General features: G+C 46.3%; 1 protein-coding gene across 3 annotated transcripts in view; it reads left to right on the forward strand.

The window, feature by feature from the left end:
• GAS2L1 (growth arrest specific 2 like 1) overlaps positions 1-22,947 on the forward strand; it is a 37,939-nt gene extending 14,992 nt beyond the window's left edge. For 2 of the 3 annotated variants that reach the window (XM_040416673.1, XM_040416676.1), the window contains exon 6: positions 18,150-19,890. In XM_040416673.1, the coding sequence (XP_040272607.1) occupies positions 18,150-19,194 (1,045 nt within the window). In that variant the 3' untranslated portion in view covers positions 19,195-19,890. Of the gene's footprint in view, positions 1-18,149; positions 19,891-22,797 lie in introns of those variants that run through there. The other variant, XM_040416674.1, reaches the window with a different exon arrangement.
• Positions 22,948-23,207: the final 260 nt, after the last annotated feature.

The following is a 23,207-nucleotide window of genomic DNA, read 5'->3' on the forward strand; positions in this document are numbered from 1 at the left end:
CTTCCTGAACGTCCTACGGCAGCACACAAAGGGTTAACTCGATTGACCCCTTACTCAAAGCAGAAGACATGTTAATCAGCAATATTAATTAAATATGCAAACAATCAATCACTTTGGCCCATCGCCTTTTGGTGCCTATAAAGGGTTGCAGACAAGACAAGACCATGTGTTTTTATTTTTTCTTCTCCTCAAGCAGTGACATGGATTTAGGTCTCCTGTATACTAGCGGTGTCGCTAGTCCCTCATGGCAGGGCAAAACTTTATGTAAAGCATGCTGGTATACAAGAGGTGCTCTTGTCCCTCAGCCAAAACTTGTCCTGATTGCATATGCCTGACACAAGCAGTGTGTTTGTTCCTCAGGTGAAACCTCTGGTCTCCTACCCTGCCTTCTGTGAGCTGATGCTTCGGGTTGCGAGGTTTCAGTGGGTGATGAAGAGGTCTGGTAAGTTACTCTAGTGCACCCGCCCACTCGGTGTTCTGTGTAGTAGAGCGAGACCAGCCACGCTGATGCCTTGGCTCTCGCGAGACTACAGGCATAAATATTTTAAATTGCAGCGCGCGCTCAGTCGGCGTCAGCTCTGCCGGGCAGCAGATTCCTTTAGTGCAAGAGAATGAATTCCCATAAGAGGAAATGCAAGTCCAGACACAGAGTGTGTTCAACCTGCCAGCAGCCCTTACCTGATGATATTAAAGGGAGCATATGTCTGAACTGCCAACCAGCTAATATATCTTCAGCTTTTCAAACCCAGGCCTCTTCATTTATGGACTGGTTCAAGTCTCAGATTACTGAGACATTGCAGAATCTGCTTCCAGTGCACGCGGCTAAGAAAGCTAAAAGAATGCACAGAGAAATGACACCACAAGTTGTACAGACTGCCTCTGATTCTGACAGCGCTGAGGAAGGTATATCTTCAGACGATTCATCTATAAGGGCCTCTGAGGATCTGTACCTGTTCCATAGTGATAGTCTCCCCTCTCATGAAAGCAGTTAAACAGACTGTGGAATCGGAAAAGAACACAGAAAATAAATCTAAAAAAGAGAAACTCTTTTATTTCCCTGCAACTAAGGGCAAATACTTCCCTTCTAATCCTGTGCTCAAAGAGTGCCTAGAGTGAGTGGCCAAAACCAGATAAAAGAGCGGATCAAAGCTCAAGGTTTAAAGCCGTTTACGGACTAGACCCAAAAGAAATCTCTAGTTGGAAAGCACAGCCTAAGGTAGATTTGGCAGTCGCCAGGCTCTCTAAAAGAGCTGTGTTCCCTTCTCAGGATTCCTCTGTGCTTAAAGAGGACCTTTCACCTGTATAAACTATGCTAACTGAGTATGCTGCCATGGAGAGCGGCGCCCGGGGATCTCACTGCACTTACTATTATCCCCGGGCGCCGCTCCGTTCTCCCGTTATGCCCTCCGGTACCTTTGCTCACTAAGTTATAGTAGGCGGTGTCTTCCCTTGTCCTGTGGGCGTCTCCTTCTCCTAGGCTGCAGCGCTGGCCAATCGCAGTGCACAGCTCACAGCCTGGGAGGTTTTTTTCTCCCAGGCTGTGAGCTGTGCGCTGCGATTGGCCAGCGCTGCAGCCTAGGAGAAGGAGACGCCCACAGGACAAGGGAAGACACCGCCTACTATAACTTAAGGAGCAAAGGTAACGGAGGGCATAACGGGAGAACGGAGCGGCGCCCGGGGATAATAGTAAGTACAGTGAGATCCCCGGGCGCCGATCTCCATGGCAGCATACTTAGTTCACATAGTTTTTACAAGTGAAAGGTCCTCTTTAAAGAGCCTTTAGACAGAAAGGCTGACTCCTTTTTAAAGAGAGATTATATGGCCGCAACCTCATCTGTGCACATTGCCTTGTCCTCAGCTCCAGTAGCAAGAGCCCTAAGGATCTGGCTTAGTCAACTGACAAATGATCTACAAGAATGGGTTCCTAGAGAAGAAATTTTGGAGAATCTTCCCATCATGAAATCTGCAGCAGATTTTCTGTGATTCTCAAGTGGATGCGCTGAAGTTCTCCTCCGGATCCATGGTTCTCTCAACAGCAGCCAGAAGAGTGTTGTGGATCAAACAGTGGTCCAGAGATGTACCATCGAAGTATCACTTCTGTGCTTTGCCCTTTCTGCCAGCTTCACTGTTTGGTCAACCGCTGGAAGACATACTGAAGAACCTAAGTGAAGACAAGGGTATATCATTTCCACAGCCTAAGATACCAACAACTAAACTTTTTCGTGGCCAAAACAAAAGATATCCGAAGTTTAGAGGAAGATTTACTGGAAGGAACCAGTTCAGATGGAAACCAGACAATAAAAAGAAGATCACTACGACGCAAGATCATCAATCCCTCCAGTTGGTGGCAGATTATCAGCTTCTTCTGCTGTTTGGTCTTCGTCACTAGACTCTTGGGTGTTCTCTATAATAAAAAAAGAGGTTATTCTTTGGAACTGACACAAGTACCCAAAGACTGTTTGTTTGTTTTTTGTTTTTTTGTCAACAGAGGAGGAAATCCAATTCTTCTGCAACTATTAGAAGAATTTTTAGAGCCAAAAACGACCTAGAACCCGTTTCTCCTGCAGAACAAGGAAGGGGCGTCTACTCTCATATTTTTGCAGTCATGAAAACAGGAGACAAATGGCGCTTAGTGATAAATCTTACTTTTTTAAACAGATATTTAATAAAGAAAAAGTTCAGAATGGAGAACATCAACTCTGTTACAGCATTCCTTCAAGAAGGCGATTTTATGTCAACAATAGACTTGAGAGACGCCTATCCCATATACCAGTCCTTCCAGCCCACAGGAAGTTTCTAAGAATAGCAATACAGATACCCTCTCATGTTCTTCACCTTCAGTTTACGTGCCTTCCCTTTTGGAATCTCAGTAGCCCCACGTGTGTTTACGAAGGTGATCGTGGTTCTTACAGCGGCACTCAGATTACAGGGGATATTCGTTGTCCCATACTTGACCGACTGGTTAGTCAAAGCCTCCTCAGAGCAACAATTGAAGCTTCACCTACAGGTGACTCTGGAGATGCTTGGCATGCACGATTTTCTGATCAACTTGGAGAAATCGAGTCTCAATCCATCCAATCATCTTCAGTTTCTGGGATTCATCATCGACACCAGACAAATGCCGATCACTCTATCAGACGACGGAATTCTGAAGATTGTCCAAGGAGTCCACCATCTGGTCAAGAACTCCCTGGTCTCCATCAGGACAGCGATGAAGGTACTGGGGTCTCTAACCTCAGCGATAGACGGAGTTCCCTGGGCGAGTGCTCATTTTCGTCATCTACAAACAAATATTTTGGACTTCTGGGACAGGAATCCTCTCTAATCAGACAGATCAGAATTTACCCATTCACAAAAGTAGATCTAAAGTGGTGGCTGAATATTCCTCGGCTAAAAAAGGGGAGATCTCTGACAGCTCCATCAACAGTGGTTCTCACGTCGGATGCATCAAATTGGGGCTGGGGTGCCCATGTAGGAGGGGAATGGTCTCAAGGCAAGTGGTCCTGGGAAGAAAGAACTTTCACTTCCAACAGGAGGGGCCATCAAGTTGGCATTGCGTCATTTCCAGTCTACCCTCCTTCAGAAAGATGTACTAGTTCAGTCGGACAACTTTTCAGCGGTGTTTTACACATTTAAAGGTTCACTTCACAGCCATTAATGCTCACCTAAGTGGAAGAATGGAAGTCCAGCAATACAGATAGCGAGCTTATACTAGGACAGGGTTTCAATATGTATCAATAGATAGTCCAGCAGGGGTACCCTGTTTATTCATAAAGTAACTCAATTTAATAGGTAATTACAGAATTTACATATACACAGACAATACAGTACCATGCAGATGATCCATGTGGAGGCCAGAGTATTTAAACCCAAAATGCCGGTATGCACGGCGGGGGGCCGGGGAAGATTATCCCTAGCAATGATTCCCTGAACTGGTCCTCTGCCCAGGGACGTCTCCAAATGGTGGGGGCGCCCTGTCCCCGTACCTAGACTCAAACTCCTAGATATCCCTGGTGAGGTGAGTGGTGAGTAGGGACGGCATACGTGGTGTCTAGCATGGAAAAACAGGCACAGAAGAAAGAATAAGTTTAAAAGGTGTCCACTGTATACTGCCCTCGTGGTATAACCAGGAGGTACAGGGCACACCTAGAAGATAAAATACACAAACAAAACGCACAATTAGATATAGATATATTTAAGATAGGTATAAATGACCTACAGACCCCGACGCGTTTCGCCCATACGGAAGGTTCATCAGGGGGTTACGTGTAGTAGGCATGTAAGGATAACGGGACCGTTGCCAATGGTTATGGCCGCCCCGGTTCAGTGATGCGTGTGTGCATATATAACAGGAAAAAACAATCCTTAATGACACTGCAGACCCACAATAATAGACCGATTGCCAAATGGCAGTTTACATACGATTATGGCAGCGTGATGAGAGAACTCGGCCGCCAACATGCGCACTGAGGTAGGCAGTAAAATATTGCACAATAGGTCATTCCTAAGGAGGCTCATAGATAAGAGCATACGTAACTGGCTGAATTGCAGCACGAAAGGTATGCGTGCCCCAGTTTAATCACCCAGGATGCCGGGCTAACCCACCAGCGGATACATGGTGTGGTCAGTGGTGTGAAATAATGGGTCTGAGGGGCCCAGACCGCTTTTTTCGCGCCGCAATGACTCGTTCAAGGGGGCGGAGCTTCGGCGTCCCGCCTGTTTTCTCCTTACGCCGGAGACTCTGCTGGATTGTGGCCGTGCAGCTCCTCAGTGACCGGAGACTTCTGCTGTTTGCCTGGGTGGTAGGAATTGCGGCAACCTGGTAGGAAATCTGATTTACATTGGAATCCATCATGCCTAAACCTGGGGCCCCTAAGCCTTCCAAGGCTCCCTCTCAGGCTCCACTGGAGTCATGTAAGATATGCCTTAGGCCTTTTTCTGTCACTGGTTCCTGTGACTTATGCCCTGCTCCTAGACAGGATGAGCCTCCTTCTCTTGCTCAGCCCGGTCCTCCCTCTGCCCCTGCGGAACCAGCGGTACCCGCCTGGGCCTCCGCCATGTCTAATGCGGCAGCTGATCTGGCCTTAGTTGCCAAGGCAGCCATGTCCTTCATGGAGCGCATGGCGGCTACTACCCCAGTGGCAGCCACCACTCCATCTCCTCTCAGTGACTTTCACAGAGTGCGTCTGACTTCTCAGGGAGCGCAAATCCGAAGGGGAATTGTCCGGATCAGACGAAGTCACGGAGCGGGGACCCCTGCCTAAGCTTTCCACCATGGTAACCGAGTTGGTGGCAGCCGTCCGTGACACTTTTAATATACAAGGGGATTCTCCTCCCTCCACTAGTCGGGAGTTCTCCCTTTTTCCACCCAAAAAGCAGGAGTCCGCTGTGTTCCCTATTCATGAGGAATTCACTGCGGTCATATCAAAAGCTTGGGATCGTCCTAATCAAAAGTTTTCGGCCACCAAGCGTATGGATACACTGTATCCTTTTCCAGCTGACACAGTGGAAAAGTGGACTTCTTCCCCTAAGGTAGATCCTCCGGTGGCCAGGTTAGCCAAGAACACGGCCCTTCCCGTCCTAGACGGTTCCTCTCTGCAGGATGCGGTGGACAGACGTTTGGATTCACTTTCCAAGTCTATCTTCTCCCTGGCGGGCGCTTCCCTGCGACCGGCCTTCGCGTCAGCTTGGGTCGCCAGAGCTCTTACAACGTGGTTGCAGCGCCACCACCAGGATCTGTCAGAGCAGGACGCCTCTGCAGATACTCTGGATTTTATCATCCAGATGTCTCAAGCTTCCAAATATCTCTGTGAGGCTTCAATGGACATCGGCTCCCTCTTTGCCCGTATTTCGGCCCTCTCGGTCATTCAGCGCAGAGAGGTCTGGTTAAAGGTGTGGGATGCTGATGCCTCATCCAAGCGTTCCCTCGCTAACCTTCCCTTTGAAGCGTCCAGGCTCTTTGGGGCTCAACTAGATGAATTTATTTCGGCCGCAACTGGGGGCAAGAGCACTCATCTACCTCAGCCCAGGACCAAGCGTCCCTTTCGGTCTCGGCCTTCAGGTTTCCGGGGCCAGTCCTTTCGTCGCTTCTCCACTGCCAGGACGCCGTCGTCCTCATCGGCAGGGGGGTCCCAGGACTCCCGCAAGAAGCCTTTCTTCAAGCCCCAGCCTTCTTGGCGGCCTCGGGCGCAGTCAGCCCGTCCTCCTGCTCCCAAGCAACCCTCCGCATGAAGGGGGGCCCCCACCCCTCGTGGTGGGGGGCCGTCTGCTCTCCTTTCAACAGGTTTGGAGGGCTCACGTTCTGGACGCCTGGGCTCTGGAAGTGGTGACGTCCGGTTACAAGTTGGAGTTAGCGTCCAGTCCGCCGGAATGTTTTTTCCCTTCTCGCGTTCCGGGGGATCCGGCCAAGGCCTCGGACCTCTTTTTTGCGGTCTCCTCTCTTCTGGACCGTGGTGTCATTTCCCCCGTTCCCCCAGAAGAGCAAGGGACAGGTTTTTACTCAAACCTGTTCGTTGTTCCAAAGAAGGAGGGGTCAGTGCGTCCGATCTTGGATCTAAAACTTCTCAACAAGTTTCTACGGGTGCGGAAGTTTCGCATGGAGTCCCTTCGCTCCGTTATTGCTTCTCTGAGTCCAGGAGAATTTCTCGCGTCTGTGGACATTCAAGACGCCTACTTGCACGTTCCTATTGCAGAGTCCCACCATCGTTTTCTGCGCTTTGCCATAGGGGGGCGTCATTACCAGTTCGTCGCCCTACCTTTTGGGTTGGCGACCGCCCCTCGGGTTTTTACGAAGATTCTGGCGCCTCTCATGGCGCTTCTTCGCACCAGGGGCATCTCTTTGTTACCATACCTAGACGACATCTTGATAAAAGCTCCGTCTCTTCCACAGGCCGAGGACAGCGTCCGAATCACGGTTCAATCCCTGGAACGGTTCGGGTGGCTGATCAATCTTCCCAAGTCCTCTCTTCACCCCTCCCAGAGACTCTCGTTCCTGGGGATGATCTTGGACACCTCGATTTCTCGGGTGTTTCTTCCGGATTCCAAGGTTTCCCAGATTCGACTGGCAGTGGTGCTCCTTCTACGCTCTCCACGTCCCACCATTCGGGAGTGCATGCGGGTGCTGGGCCTTATGGTCTCCTCTTTCGAGGCGATTCCGTACGCCCAATTTCACACTCGTCCGCTACAACAAATGATCCTTGCCCTCTGGAACAAGAGCCCTCGGGGTCTAGACACTCCTGTTCTTCTGTCCCGGCAAGTTCGAGCTTCTCTCCCTTGGTGGCAGTCTTCCCTCAACCTATCGTCAGGAAGGTCCTTCCTTCCGTTCTCCTGGACGGTAGTCACCACCGACGCCAGCCTCATCGGTTGGGGAGGTGTTCTCCGGAAACTCACAGTTCAGGGTGTCTGGTCGACGGAGGAGTCCAGTCTCCCGATAAACGTCTTGGAACTAAGGGCGATTTTCCACTCCCTCTCCCACTGGACTCCTCTCCTTGCAACTCGCCCGGTGCGTGTTCAGTCGGACAATGCCACGGCTGTGGCTTATGTCAACCATCAGGGCGGGACCCGCAGTCGGGCAGTAATGCAGGAAGTAGCGAGAATCCTCTTATGGGCGGAGTCGCATGTTCCAGTATTGTCGGCAGTGTATATCCCGGGAGTCGACAATTGGACGGCGGATTTTCTGAGTCGCACCAGGGTGGATCCGGGAGAATGGTCTCTCCATCCGGAGGTTTTCGAGGACATCTGCAACCGATGGGGCCGTCCGGACGTAGATTTGATGGCTTCCCGGCTCAACCACAAGGTGCCGGTGTATCTAGCCCGCGCTCGAGACCCGCGGGCGGACGGGGTAGACGCGCTGGTAGCTCCATGGCAGCGGTTCAGCCTCCTTTACGTCTTCCCTCCGATTCCTCTGTTGCCGAAGGTGCTGCGCAAGATAGAGGCGGAGGGGATACCAACCATTCTCGTCGCCCCGGATTGGCCTCGCCGCGCCTGGTTCTCCAGCGTCGCTCGTATGTTGGCCGACGTTCCGTGGCCGCTACCCGACAGAGAGGATCTCCTGTCTCAGGGGCCACTCTTCCACCAGAATTCACGGCAGCTGCGTTTAACGGCGTGGCTGTTGAGACCTCCATCCTGAGGAAGAGAGGCTTCTCTGATGCGGTGGTGAGAACCATGATCAGGGCTCAGAAGCCGGCTTCTTCACGGATCTATTATCGCACCTGGAAGGCCTTCCTGGTTTTTTGTGAGAAGTCGGGCTACCCGCCCCTACGTTTCTCTGCCCCAGTGGTGCTGTCCTTTCTCCAATCCGGCCTTGACATGGGTCTGTCGCTCAGTTCTTTGAAGGTTCAGGTTTCTGCTTTGGCTATCTTTTTTCAGAAGTCCATTGCCTTTTTGAGACCTGTGAAAACCTTCCTGCAGGGGGTGGCGCATTCTGTTTTCCCGTATGTGCCTCCCTTGCCCCCCTGGGATCTCAACTTTGGTTCTGCGCGCCCTTCAGTCGGCGCCTTTTGAGCCTCTGAGGGAGATCTCTCTGGTTTTACTCACCTGGAAGGTAGTTTTTCTGGTGGCCATAACCTCCATCAGGCGAGTTTCGGAGCTGGCCGCACTTTCCTGCCGAGAACCTTTTCTGGTCTTTCACCAGGATAAGGTGGTGCTCAGACCGGTGCCTTCTTTTTTGCCCAAGGTGGTTTCTCCCTTCCACCTTAACGAAGATCTTGTCCTGCCCTCTTTTTGTCCTTCTCCGGCGAACCCCAAGGAATGCGCTCTCCACTCTCTGGACGTCGTCAGGGCTCTGAAGGTGTACCTGGGGGCTACTGCCTCCTTCCGGCGTTCAGACTCTCTCTTTGTGATTCCTGAAGAGTCTCGTAAGGGCCTGGCGGCTTCCAAGGTCACCGTGGCGCGGTGGATCCGTTCCGCTATTGCTGCGGCCTATCGCGCTCGTGGCCAGGTTCCGCCGTCACGGATTACTGCTCACTCCACAAGGGCAGTGGGAGCTTCCTGGGCTAGACGCAATCGCGCATCCGTTTCCCAGTTGTGTAAGGCGGCCACTTGGTCGTCCTTACATACTTTCACAAAGTTTTATCAGTTACACTCTCTGGCCTCGGCTGATGCTCTTTTTGGGCGCAGGGTATTGCAGGCTGTGGTTCCTGTTTAACTGCGGGACGTTTACTCCAGGCGGTGTTGGGTTTGTTCCTTGTTCCCACCCCATGGACTGCTTTGGGACGTCCCATGGTCTGTGTCCCCCAATGGAATGAACGAGAAAAGGAGATTTTTGTGAAACTCACCTGTAAAATCTTTTTCTCGTCTTTTCTATTGGGGGACACAGCTCCCGCCCCTTTTTTTTATGGTTTTCGCCTTATGGTGTGCGGTGTGATGGTTTCCATTGTGTTTTATTTCCGTTCTCCTTCTCCTACTGCTTTTGCAACGACTGAAGTTCTCCTGGAGGTGCCTGGGGGTATAGCCCGAGGAGGAGGAGCTTCTTTTTTTGCATAGTGTCCCTCCTAGTAATATCTCTAAGCTATACCCATGGTCTGTGTCCCCCAATGGAAAAGACGAGAAAAAGATTTTACAGGTGAGTTACACAAAAATCTCCTTTTTCCTATTGCTACAGAACTCCCCTTGTGTGCTGCCGTAGGACGTCCTCGAAGTGATAAAATTTACTCACCGAAATTTTCTTTTTCTGGAGTCTGTAGGCAGCACAACCTCCCTCCCTTAATAAATGTATGTTATTGCTGCAGATAATACATGGTCTTGTCTTGTGTGCAACCCTTTATAGGCACCAAGATGGGCCAAAGTGATTGTTTGCATATTTAATTAATATTGCTGATTAACATGTCTTCTGCTTTGAGTAGGGGGTCACTCGAGTTAACCCATTGTGTGCTGCCTATGGACTCCCAGGAAATGAAAATTTCGGTGAGTAAATTTTATCACTTCGAAGGACGTCCTACGGCAGCACGCAATGGGAGTTCTGTAGCAAGACAGTGTTTCTTCTGACCTACCTGTATTGTTCCAGATACTAATAAACCCTCTCATAGAATATAAATACCCAAGTATGAAGGCACTTTTACCAAATAACGCAGGATTCTCAAAAGGACCTACGTTAACAACAATCTGATTTCAAGAGAGTAGACACAGTGTCCTTTGTTAGCTAAAGAGTCTTAAGGAAAATCAGCTGACATTAAACAGCAAGGTCACTGGCAGTCAAGCAGATCACATACTGCCTCCTGACTTTACCACTGTATAGTTCATTATTCACCGAAAGGCTCGAGCCAAAAAGTGTACTAAAATGCAGTAAATGAAATTGACTTATAGTGGCGGCTCTTTCAGAAACTTTAATGGGAACCTGGCACCATGAAAATGCAATGTAAGCTGCCGGCAGCAGGTTATAGAGCAAGAGGAGCTGAGTAGATTGATGGATAGTTTCAGGTTCAGTAAAACTTGTGTTGTATTCATTTAACTCTCTTCTCATTCTGGGCTGTGAAGTCAAGGACTCGGTCCTATCAGTGACTGTTTTCCTGATATGACTGTGTACAGAGACAGCTGTCAATCACTGATAGGACTGCCTCCTGGACTTCAAAGCCCAGAATGAGCAAGAGCTCAAAGGAATGAAATACTGAATCTATTCCAATAAAATCCCAAACGAATAGATAGAAAAAAGCAGACGGCTCTCACCGCTGTAAAGTTCGTTCCTTTATTCTTGGCATCATGCTGAATACAAGCCGAATACATGCATCAGGGCTGGGGCGGACTATTCCTACACAGGACACTGGCGACGGGCGTTTCGCTCTACCGCGCTTCCTCAGGCTACTGACCTGATGGATGTATTCAGCTTGTATTCAGCATGATGCCAAGAATAAAGGAATGAACTTTACAGCGGTGAGAGCCGTCTGCTTTTTTCTATCTATTCGTTTGGGATTTTACATGTCTACATGAATGGACTGAGCACCACATTGCTGTATGTATGACAGAGTGCATGGAGAGCCATCAACTATAGTGAGACACTTTGCAGTGCCGCTCCGTTTCATTACTCTACTTTATTGCAATTACTATTCCCGTAAAAGTTATACTAAATCTATTCCCACAAAACTATATATCGATCTCCTCAGCTCATCCGGCTCTATAACATTCTGTCTGCAGCTCAAACCCCATTGTGCAATGTGACCGGTTCTCTTTAGGCATAGTGCACAGTCCTATAAAGTGATTTCATATTGGCACTTGTATGCAAATGCATACCTGTACTGTTGGGAATTCTCTGTAATATTTCTTTGACATGAAAATAAAATGAGATACTATATCCTAGAAGTGATAGACTTGTGTGCCCCTGGTGAGTATTCTGAAAACTTGCTTGCATGCAATTATTACACAATAGATGGGTCTTGTTATATAGAATTATGACCTATTGTTTAAATTAAATTTTTTATGTTATGTTAAACATATTTTTAAAGAATTTTTTATGATGTTATTTTTAATTTTCCATGTTATTATCTATATTTAAATAAACTCTTTCCTGTTCTGTAGAGATCACTTTTCCGCACTCATCTCATTATCACAGTTAGTATTACAATGACAGATAACTGCATTCACAATAGGTGATGGATGCAGCTTTTACACTCCCCTCCCTGTAGAATGACCTCTTCACAGGTCACAGAGCATGTCTAAAAGAAACTCTGACTATCCCTATGTATGGCCCATGGTGGCTGCTGTAAAGCTTGTCTCCAAATGCTGTAAACAGCAGCTCGGACAAGATGGTTGCCAACATATTCGTGTACAAGAAATAAAAGAAAAAGATCTGATTTTACTACAGTTATTTATTTTGTGAGGACTTTTCTTTATTTTAGGTTTAGTGGTCGTACCAGTTCTTTCAAGTCATAGTAATTATAACATGGTATATCTTGCTTTAATTGTATGCCCAGTTTTTTGCTTTCTACTACATACTGCAAAATTCCTTTAATCCAGAAGATAAGAAAAAGAAAAATCATTTAAAATGAGTTGCCTGCTTTTGACAACCCCTTTCTAAATGCCACAGAGCATATAAATGTGATAACGTGGGGTCCTCTCCTTGGGAGAGGAGACCATCACAAAAGAGCATCTGTTCCTGTAAAGCAGGGGTGCACAACCTGTGGCCCCCAACCATCTGGTCAGACACACTTGTTTGTGCCTGGTGGCTGCTCTCATATATTTTTAATGTCAGAGAGAAAAAAAGTGGCACATACAGGGACACTTTTATTAGGGCATTAAAAAAGTCTTATATTATGGTGAACTTCATGTGTGCACCATAATTTGTGACTTTGAGCTTCTTGGCACTTTTCAGAAGCGCAGAGAAAAGGGCGCACGGCTTTGTGCACTTAGTATAACTTTCTCCAGAAAGTGGCAGAAGTTATGGCTGAGGTCTATGCCAGCTTGTAGCTTCTGGGGCATGGCAGGGCAGAGATGCGCCTGATTTTGTTAAGGCGCATCTCACGCCAGCGCAGGACGGATTGGATCTGCGAGCCTTGATAGATCTCACACTATGGGGGAGATATATCTCTAGGACCCACATATATTGGCAGAAGGGTGGTCTTCTGATCCCTATGTGGCACTCCAGAAAGGAGTAGATTGAATGGAGAGCTGGCCATGCGTAAGTCAAGTCATCATGCAGACTTGTGATATACCTAACTGCCTGAAAGAACATTAAAAGTAAAAGAATATTTATTGTATCAACCAAGATTTAAAAAACGCTGCATGGCCTGTACTTATGTGAAACAGGGTCTCTCTTGATCTATTGATCATAATTTCCTCATCAAACATAATCTTACTGAGGAGGGATCAAGGAATCTACAGTCACTGGAGTGGGAACACCTGCATTGTTAAACCCTCAGACAAGGGTGGGGAACATTGTGGAAATGTGCCAGCGCAGTCTCGGTGACGATTCCTGTTATCGTATTTTTGAGCAGGATCCCACTTTGACATCTATAATGCAGCTGAGTGCCATTCTCTAGAAGGCCGGGGAAGATGAAAGAACTTGCTCCCAACCCATCCAGTGATGGCAGTATTATATAGCCTGCCAAGATACACAAAGACCTACATCCATCAAGTTGTCTCTGGCATCCGTAGCCTCACACAAAATATCACACAGTGTGCTGTCCGCATCTTTGAAATTTATTGGGTCCGCATTCAATCCTCAAAATTGTGGAAAAGATGTGTACATAAAAATACGGTCGTGTGAATGGGCCATAAGTTTGAGACGGGCAGACTAACTGCTAGAATGTTTTGTAAAAGTAATGCAACAAACAGCCTATTGTGCTGGGAGAGTTGTCATCCTATGCCCCCAAATGCCAATATCTGAGAGTGTGCTGCAACTGCTCAGAGATGTCTGACTTCATAGCGGCTGCGGGAGACCTAAAAAAACAAGTTTATGCAACAGGGATACCCACATGAGTTCTTGAAATCAGCCTATCGGCACACTTTGTTGTAAGAGAGAAAGTCTTCTTAACCCTAAGATGAGAACTGAGTAGGATGAGACTGTACGCATTATCGGTCGGCATGTTTGATTTGTCCACAGGGAAATTAGGGTGGTCTTGGACACATTGGGGGATCCTCAAAACTGATCCTGACATTGGCCACATGGCAGGCGGTCATTCAGTACCACATGACTAGTGAATAGGACGGTTGGCATATTTCGCTGTGGTTCTTGCTTCGCTAGTGAATTTATCTGGCGTCTTTGGTGGGGCTTCAGGAGCACCACCAAAGAAGTCACCCATAAAAACAGATCATTCATAAACAAAGCCATCAGAGTAGTATATCTGGTCACTTGTGTATGTGGGAGCTAGTACATCAGGAAAACAAAAAGGGAGTTGAGAAGATGCATCGGCAAACGTATATTGGTGACATAAGGAGACGTGCGGACACCACTATAGCCTGCCATGTCTGTGACAAGCATGACGGACTAGTATCTACATTGAAATTTCAGGGTGTATTAAGCAGGTGCATCAGTATCCCACAGGTGGGAATTTGGATAGGAAGTTACTGCAAAATGACGCTCAATGGATCTTTTGGCTACATACAGTCAAGCCAAAGGGTCTCAATGGTCGGATATCATTCCCTTGTTTCCTATGACAGAGTATTACTGGGTGCCATATACACAGTTTAGATACCCGCTCTCCAAATTCTGCTTTTTGTTCTATAAAAAAAAAGTGTGTGTGTAGAGGGGGTATTTTTCTCTTGCACTGCCCATTTCCCTCCTTTATACAATATGTCCCTCTCTCTGGTACTTGTATTATATGTATATGTTTTAATTGACTATACTGCTATATCCACTTGATTCCTTCCATGGCTTTACCTACATCTGTAAGTATTTACCGGCTCTGATTTAATGGACACTGTTTGTCCAGATTGGTTACTGAGGATATTTCTACTGCCTTAGGGTCCACCAGTTACTTACGGTAATATACGGTACTATTTAGTGTCCTCCAGGGATTAATTCAGCACACTAGAAAGACATCCATCTGGGGGTATGTTACTTTGGTTAATTACTCCCGGATTGGGTCTCGCATGCTTCACATTCCTGGAGGGAGGGGTATATCTGTTAAATGCAGTGTACTACTGGTGGCCAGCATGGACAACACTAGTGTTTAAACTGTGATATCACAGTTTCTTAAATACCATGACATTTTAATGGCATCATAGGGGTGGTTGGAAAGCGCTGGCCGCTTCTAAAACGGGAGCCAATACACTCCATAAAGCAGTGGCATTATCTGAGCATGTGCCCTTTGGTGAGCCTTATGAACTACACATCCCGCAACGCACTAGGCTAACAGTAGATGCTGAAGTCTCCCCAGCTTGTGACAAGAAAGTGGTGTCATATGGGAGAAGCGCACTGGAGCGTATACCGCCCTCTCGCTCCTGTTTCCTCAGCATTGGTGTATGAGAAGCATAGTAAATTCCAACTGGGCAAGTCTGTTTGCTCCCTGGTTTGAGGCTTTACTGGAGGGTTTAGCTGGGACCTGTAGTTTCCCTGAAGAAGATACTCTTTGTCAGGCTGACGAGGGAGCTTACTGTAGAGGGAGTGCAGCACTAGCAGTTGTAGTTGCTATGGAGCCCATATGATAGAATAGTGGTGCTATAAGCTGTGTTATGGCAGTGGCATAAATACATGATCTACTGATGTGCGACCGCTATCCCACAAGTTACTTCTCAGTATAGTGCACATAGATATGGATGCAAGAGGTGTGGGATGTGCTAGACCCAAGGGGAATGCACAAGTCATGAGTCCCATGGAGAGTATAATCCCCATACAGTATGATGTCTTCTTGTTGCCCCCATACAGTATAATGTCTCCTTTTAGCCCCCATACAGTATAATGTCTTTGTTGGATTGGTATTTATCATGATATATATCAGTATTGCAATAAATTTCTTAATATCATTATTGAGGGAATATTTTTGATATCGCCCAACCCTAACTCGCACAGGCAAACACAGCACGATAGGCAGGAGCATTCCTATATTGGCACAGGCTGTGTTCGCTGCTGTGAAATTTAGGCAGTGTTTGTGGTTTTCAATCTCCCACATTGAGTGTTCCCCCAATTTCCCTGTGTGTGGTGGATTCTTGTGGATCTTGGTTTTTTTGGAGGCGCAACAGGGTTATTTGCACAACCATGTGGGTCGACCCTATTATAAGTGCCTACCTAGGAGCCTGTTTTACTTAAGTACACGGCATGCAGCCCATGTATTTTAAATCTTGTTTGATGCAACCAATATTCTTTCTGTTACTTTTTAAGATTCTTTTAGGCAGTTAAGCACTTTCAATATCAGAATGTAAACCTGATTATTTGTTATTTAATAACCCTTTGAGGCTTTTGGTATGCCATGCATGTCTCAGAAAGTAATACACCTTTAAATAGTCACTTGGCATAAATCAATAGTACAAGCGACCATAAAAAAAACTCTGTAATATATCTTATCAGAAATGTCTTGTTCTCCTGATATCCGACGGTTTACCTCCTCCTGTTTTCTAAATGCTTTTCTCTTTGAAATTTCACTGGAAACATTTCAGGAAGGACCAGCTCACTGAAGGATCATATTACATCATTTTATACAAATCTATGGAGAGGGGAGCAGGGAGGTGTGATTAAGAGCCGAGTTAGACAGGAGAGATATACACAGACAGAGATTGTATAGACAGTCTCTATGTTAGCACAAGTGCTTTATTCATAGTACTTCTCTATAATGTCCTCCCTGATACTGGGGCTGCTTCTGAGTAATAAAGAGTTATGAAACAGACTCCTCTACTTTCTGCGTGCAGTAGATGGGAGCTAGCCTTCACCCACCCACAAGTCTTGTCATAGATTAGGTGCATCCTTCTGCAGTCTGTGCACCTAAACAGAAATCTATGACAGCTTGGAGCTGCCGTAGATTTCTGTCTGCTCCAGAAAACTGGTGTAAATGAAAAAAAAATTGTTGTGGCATCTGGCCACGCCCCCATTAGGAAAAGTGGAGAGGGCGGCTTAAAATGCGAAAAAAAAATTGAAAAGTCGCAGTTAGGGTACTTTCACACTAGCGGAAGGACGCCGGCGCACGGCGAGAGGCCGCCGGACTAAAAGTACTGCATGTCCGACTTTTTAGTCCTGCGGCCTCTCGCCATGCTGCGCCGGAGCTCCGCCCCTGTCCCCATTATATTCAATGGGGACGAATCGGCAGCACGGCGAAATAGCGGCAGGACACTAGAAAGACATCCATCTGGGGGTATGTTACTTTGGTTAATTACTCCCGGATTGGGTCTCGCATGCTTCACATTCCTGGAGGGAGGGTATATCTGTTAAATGCAATGGGGACGGAGCGGCAGTCCGGCAGCACGGCGAAATAGTGGCAGGACGGATCCGACAGGTGAACAGCCTGTCGGATCCGTCCTGCCACTAGTGTGAAAGTAGCCTTAAAAAGTCAGAAACACATAGTTTGCAACTTTTTAACGCCACTTTTCAGGTGCAAGGAAGATGAGAAATTTACCCCTGTCAAATCATGTGACTGCATAACTACATTAGGGAATTTAGAAAGTATATTTAATTACATATTTATTTTTTATTTTTTTAACAAATGCCCATTAATAGTAGGTTGCACTCTTGATAGCTAGTGAAAATAAGTGTTCAATTAAAAAAAAAAATTGAGTGCTTGTTTTTTCCCACATAGTGATGGTTCCAGTCTTCTTAGGTTTTGCAATAACAGGGTGTTCAGTGATGAAAACAAATCCAAATGTGTCAGTCTTTGAGGAGCTGGATTAAAGGACCTTTTGCTGTAGTTATATATTGTAGGGTCATGTTGTTTGGGAGTGTGACACTGCATGTGTATTTTACAGATTTAAAGAGCATCTGTCAGCATGATCAACCCTTTTAAACTAGGCATATTGCCTAGTCCGGTTGATTATGCGGAGTAAAATGATACTATAGGGCAACAGCTGCCAATATATATTCGGTTTTATATGTATGCAAATTACTTATTTAGAGCACCAAGGGGATGGCCGTAAGGCTTGGAGCAGTGCTAACTCAACACCCCTGTGCAGTCCCTCCTCCCTTTTGACAGAAATGGATCGTCTAAACCTGTGTTCTCGCATCTCCGAGTTGGCTCAGTAAAAAGTAATATCTTGGCAGCAGGTATCATTTTATTCAGCATGATTGACCCTACCAGGCAATATGCCTGGTTTAATAGGGTTGATCATACTGGTAGATGTCCTTTAATTGTTTGTGTTATACACATATTAATTAAATCGCTTTCTTATCTCTGTGTGTGTGTGATTATTTGTGCACGTTCTATTACGTTTCAGTAAGGGTCCATTCACACGTCCGTAGTGTATTGCGGATCCGCAATACACCCGGCCGGCACCCCCATAGAACTGCCTATTTATGTCCGCAATTGCGGACAAGAATAGGACATGTTCTATTTTTTTTCCGGAGCCGTGGATCGGAAGATCGGGGCCGCGCTCCAGAAATGCGGAGGCGGACAGCACACATCTATTCCTGCCCCATAGAGAATGAATGGGTCCGCACCCGTTCCGCAATTTGCGGAACGGATGCGGACCCATTCTACGGACGTGTGAATGGACCCTAATACATGCTCTATACCTGCTTCTTTTCTTATGCCTTTTATCACTTGTCCCTTGTTATCATTATACTTCCCTTTATGTTCTAGGCCTCCTCGCCCCCGACGGTATTCTGGTGACAGTGACTCTTCTGCTTCCTCTGTTCAGAGCGCCCCTGCTGGCAGAAAATCCGTTGATGTTTTGAGACCAGGGCTTCGCTCTTCTATAACACGCAGTCAGTCTCAGGACAGAGGCCCTATGTCAAAGCGATCACAGGCATCTCAGCCTGTCATGCCTGAACGTGGCAGAGTCCCAGGCCCTCCTAGTCGACGTGCTCGAAGTCAAGGACCTCCAGCTAACAAGAAAACTGTTCTGCTTATTACACGGGACAAGGGCGGACAACATTCATGGTCAACTCCTGTGACTTCTAAGCCCCCTAACAATCGGACTCAAACAGAGCCTCCAAAATCTCATGCACGGAGACAGTTAGGATACGCACCTGCACCATTGGATGTTCGTCAGGAGCAACAAATTTATTGCAGCCTCGAGAAAGAGTTCTTGGAAAATTCACGAATTCTGGGGGCACACGAGCACACTGGGGGAACACAGGGGGCTTCCTTGTTACTTAGTCCGCCTTTCAATGAGCCAGCTGCTGTAGACTCTGCATACTGTTCATCTAGTTCATCTTCATCCTCGCTCAACTTCTACATTACTGGAGGAGGACGGGAGCAGAATACAGATGGGAATATTGCAACAGTTCCTACATCTACCTGGAGGAGACTTCCAGCCCTGTCCAGTTCCTCAGATGATAGTTGCACACCTGCCGTTGAAGATCTCCAGGAGGAGTCTGAGTCTGAGGAGACCTCTGTAGTCCCTGAGGATGATGCAGAGTCCAGTGAAGTGGTGTTGAGACCTAAGAAAACAATGAAACGACCAGACAGAGTCCCTTCTATCTATAAACTTAAACTGCGCCCAAAGATCCGGCCACGAGCAGACATACAACCAGACAAATCACCGTCTCGCATACCCACTCCACTTAACTACAGAACTGCTAATTCTCCACCTAAATCTGCACCTACCCGTCGTTCTTGGAAATCTCTACAAGCAGTTTTCTTCTCTGATTCTGGAGTACAAGCAGATAATTCATGTGGTTGAGCAGTGTATGGATCACTATTACCCTGATTTAACTATGAAACTGTGCTTTAGTAATGAGGCAGTACTGGATTCTCCTGAAAGCAAGCATGACGTGTCATAAATCCATACCAAGGATGCACATGAATGGTTATACAATCCTATATTAGCAGTATGTAATATCGCAGCATGTGCATTTTCAGGTGGCTGCTATGATACAGCAATACTGAGCATTGCACGGCAGGGAAAGGGTGTAAAACCTCTTACTGCAACCTTACTGGGAGAAGTCTATTATATTTACTTTAGTTTTTATATATTTTAAATTTTTATTTTTGTTTTTAGTGTCCTGATGAGCACTTTAACCCTAAAAAATGTTTCAAAAAGTGAATTGGTTTTTATGTTGGAATTAGCATGTCCAATATTCAGATGTGGTACAGTAGCAGAGAGCAGTACTGTGTCATGGGGCTACAATCACTACTATTTTTTAATTAGGGCGGTTTAATTGGCTGTTTTTTATACCTTTTTCATCCATGTTAGGCCTCATGTACACGACCATAGGCGTCCTTGCCCATGTTGTGGATCCCATTAACTTGAATGGGTCCGCAAGATGCAGAGCAGAGGCCCACGGTACGCTTCTGTGGGATTTGGGTCCGTGCCTTTGCACCACAAAAAAATAGGACTTGCAAACAGCTGGCGCAGAGCCGATGCCCGTGCATTGCAGACCGCTATATGCGGTCCACAGCACGGGCCGCACACGTTTGTGTGCATGAGCCCTTAGGCTGAAATCACTTGTGCAGGTTTAGATGCAGTTGTATGAGCCAAACAAAAGTCTGGATACAAAATAGAAAGCAGGCTTTCTTTTTTATGCTTTTCCTTCTTTTTAGACCCTCTTCTGGCTTTGGCTCAAAACACTACAATCTGCCACAAAACTGCATGTGTGGTTCCAGCCTTAGAGGTAAATACCCTTATGGGTTTGAATCTCCTCCCAGAGGAAGGAAGACCTGTTGCTAGTCTGATAGTTGACGCTGTGTTCACACTTCATTTTAGCTCTCTGCAGGGGGTATACATTTGAATACCCAAAAGCAGTATTCAAATGTATGCCGAAGCAGGCACTCAGTTCAGTGAAGGTGATGGTCTAAAGGCGCCATATTTGGACTTTGTCAGACCTGCTTTCCATTAGTTTCTGGCTTTTTTTGCCAGACAGAATAAGCAGTCTACCAAGCCATCCTGTCGGAAAGACAAATGGAAAAACAGGTGCAATGGAGTGCAAAGATAAATCCTTTAGAGACCATCCGTCTCACTGAAGTGAATGCACATGTCATGGTATATATTTGAATGATGCTTTCGGGTATTCAAATGTAGATCCCAGAGGGCTAAAAAAGCAATGCGGACCCAGCCTTACATAGTCGTACGTATAAAGTGGCTTGTTCAATTAATTGGAACAGTCTTATGATATAGCAACTGCGTTTCCCACAGAAATGATCAGCATTTTTACCATTTACAGTATATAAAACACTTTTCTATCATCCACTTAGCAGATACGTTTAACCCAAAACATGGATGCCAACGAAAGGGCATCTGTTTGCATCCATTTTACATACTTTGCTGCAATGTAAAATGGATGATCCTCCGTTGTCAGCCTTAGATGTATTCTAGTTTCTGCAAATAAAGCTTATTTATTGATGGAAACTTAAGCAAGTACTCACTGAACTGTGACCGTACGTGTGATCACCACATGACCAGGACAGGTTTCCCAACAACATAACATAGGTTCCTATTCAATGAGAGATCTTGAAAATGTTTACATCCAGAGAATAAAAATCTGCCTTGGTCATGTGGTGATCATTCTAGGTTCACAGCTCAATTGGCAGCAATCACACAAGAAAGAAAGGTGTTTCGGAACGTCTAAGGCTACTTTCACACCAGGGTTTCTGGCTCCGCATGTGAGCTCCGTTTCAGGGCTCTCACAAGCGGCCCAAAACGGATCAGTTCAGCCCCAATGCATTCTGAATGGATAAGGATCCGTTCAGAATGCATCAATTTGGCTGCGTTTGGTTTCTGTTGCACTTTTGAGGCGGTCACTAAAGTGCAGCTTGCAGCGTTTTGGTGTCCGCCTGACGATGCGGAGCCAAACGGATCCGTCCTGACTTACAATGTAAGTCAATGGGGACGGATCCGTTTTTCACTGACACAAAATGGTGCAATTGAAAAAGGATCCGTCCCCCATTGACTTTCAATGTAAATCAAGACTGATCCGTTTTGCAAACGGATCCAAGCGTTTGCATTATCGGTGCGGATCTGTCTGTGCAGATACAAGACGGATCCGCACCAAACGCGAGTGTGAATGTAGCCTAACGCTTGTGCTTTCTGGGGTATCCACTCCTGTCTTTGTCACAGGCCAATTCCCCAGCAGCTGGAGTCAGTCAGGCCTCTGGCTAAAAGTCCTTTCACAGTCAAGAAAATGGGCAGTGGTCGGGAATAAACTACAATAGTTTGTCCCCATATAGTTTCCATCTTTGTCGCCCCCCTCCCCCCATGTTTACACAATGTCACGCTGATGAATGAGAATTTTATGTGACGCGTAAGAGAACGTTCTGGCTGACAAATTTGTTGGTTCATCACGTGTCTGGCAGCACATTTATATGGGCCAATTACCGAGAACGAATGTTCTCACCAACGCCCACTCCTGATAATTGCCCTGATCATCACCCAGTAAAAGAGGCCTTAAGAACAGTATAAGAGGCTATTGTAGGTTCAGCGAGTGAAGTTTATTCATATTATAATGAAAAGTGACACCATTTTCTAAAATGCTTTTGTTTTCAATATCTCTGACTATGATCATTGAATGGAAAATCTACTTACAGAGGATGAGAATCATTTGTGGTCACACAGACGTTACAAGTCAACTATCAGGGCACATAGGGTCACACATGGTCTTTCTCTGAACTGGAGATGCCACAGCAGGGGTTCAGCTCCTCCATTTCTTTGAGGTTCTGGGCTGTAAAAGAATTCGCAACATCCTTGATCATTTTTTTGACCAATTTAAAACATTCAGATAGTTTTAAAGCATGCTACAAATACTGAGATCTCCTCTAAGCTAGTGTGGGCAGTGACCTCTCTGCAGTCATTACCCTGTCCGTCACTGGCTTGGCTCATTCAGGTGGCGTATGCTGCAGATTAGATGTAGACCTATTCACTGCAAAACAAATAAAACATGTCCTATACTTGTCAGTGAAAATCAGGACGTGGCCCCATTGAAGTCTATGGGTCCACAAAAATGCGGAATGCAATCCATTTTTTTGCGGACATGCTGAACTGTCCACAAAAAACGGATCCACATTTTTGCGGACAGCATACTTCCATCTGAATGAGCCCTGATAGTGAAGATTTCAGTCTACCAGTTCACCCCGCGTCCAGTTGTAGGCAGTGCACTAGTCTGCATGGACGTCATTTGTTCTAATTCTAATAAAATGTCATTGCACTCGTAGCTAGCACGAGTTACTGCCCAAATACGACATTTCACGTCATTGTAACTCGCAACTATATGTCACTAGAAATATATAATCCAGCCAGGCAATACTGACTGCTGAAGAGCAGGGCTAAACACTATTAAATATGTTTTCTCAGGAATCAGGGTCCAAATAGCAGAACGAATGTCTAACGTATTTTGAGAGGAAAATCCTGATGTATATTTTTGTTACTGTGTAAGTATTTGACTATATTTTGGCTTAAACTGACATCATTTGTTTTGACAAATGTTGACAAGTGTAACCTATGATGCTGTGCGCATGATGTATGCCGCTCCGGGACATATGGCCCGCTTTAAGAGGGCATACGGTCGTGTGCATGAGCCTTTAAGGAGACAGAGTTTTAATTTGTAGCAGTAATTCTTTCAGATAAGGCCGGGTTCACATATCCATTTTTTTTTCCATTCTTCTGATCCATCCGAAGAACAGGAAAATAAAGGAAAAAATTGATCCTGTGAAAAAAAAAAAACGGATGCTGAGCATCAGATGTGCACATTTGGCATCTGTTAG

This window comes from Bufo bufo, chromosome 2 (genome assembly GCF_905171765.1).
Source record: "Bufo bufo chromosome 2, aBufBuf1.1, whole genome shotgun sequence".
NCBI classification, from domain to species: Eukaryota; Metazoa; Chordata; class Amphibia; order Anura; family Bufonidae; genus Bufo; species Bufo bufo.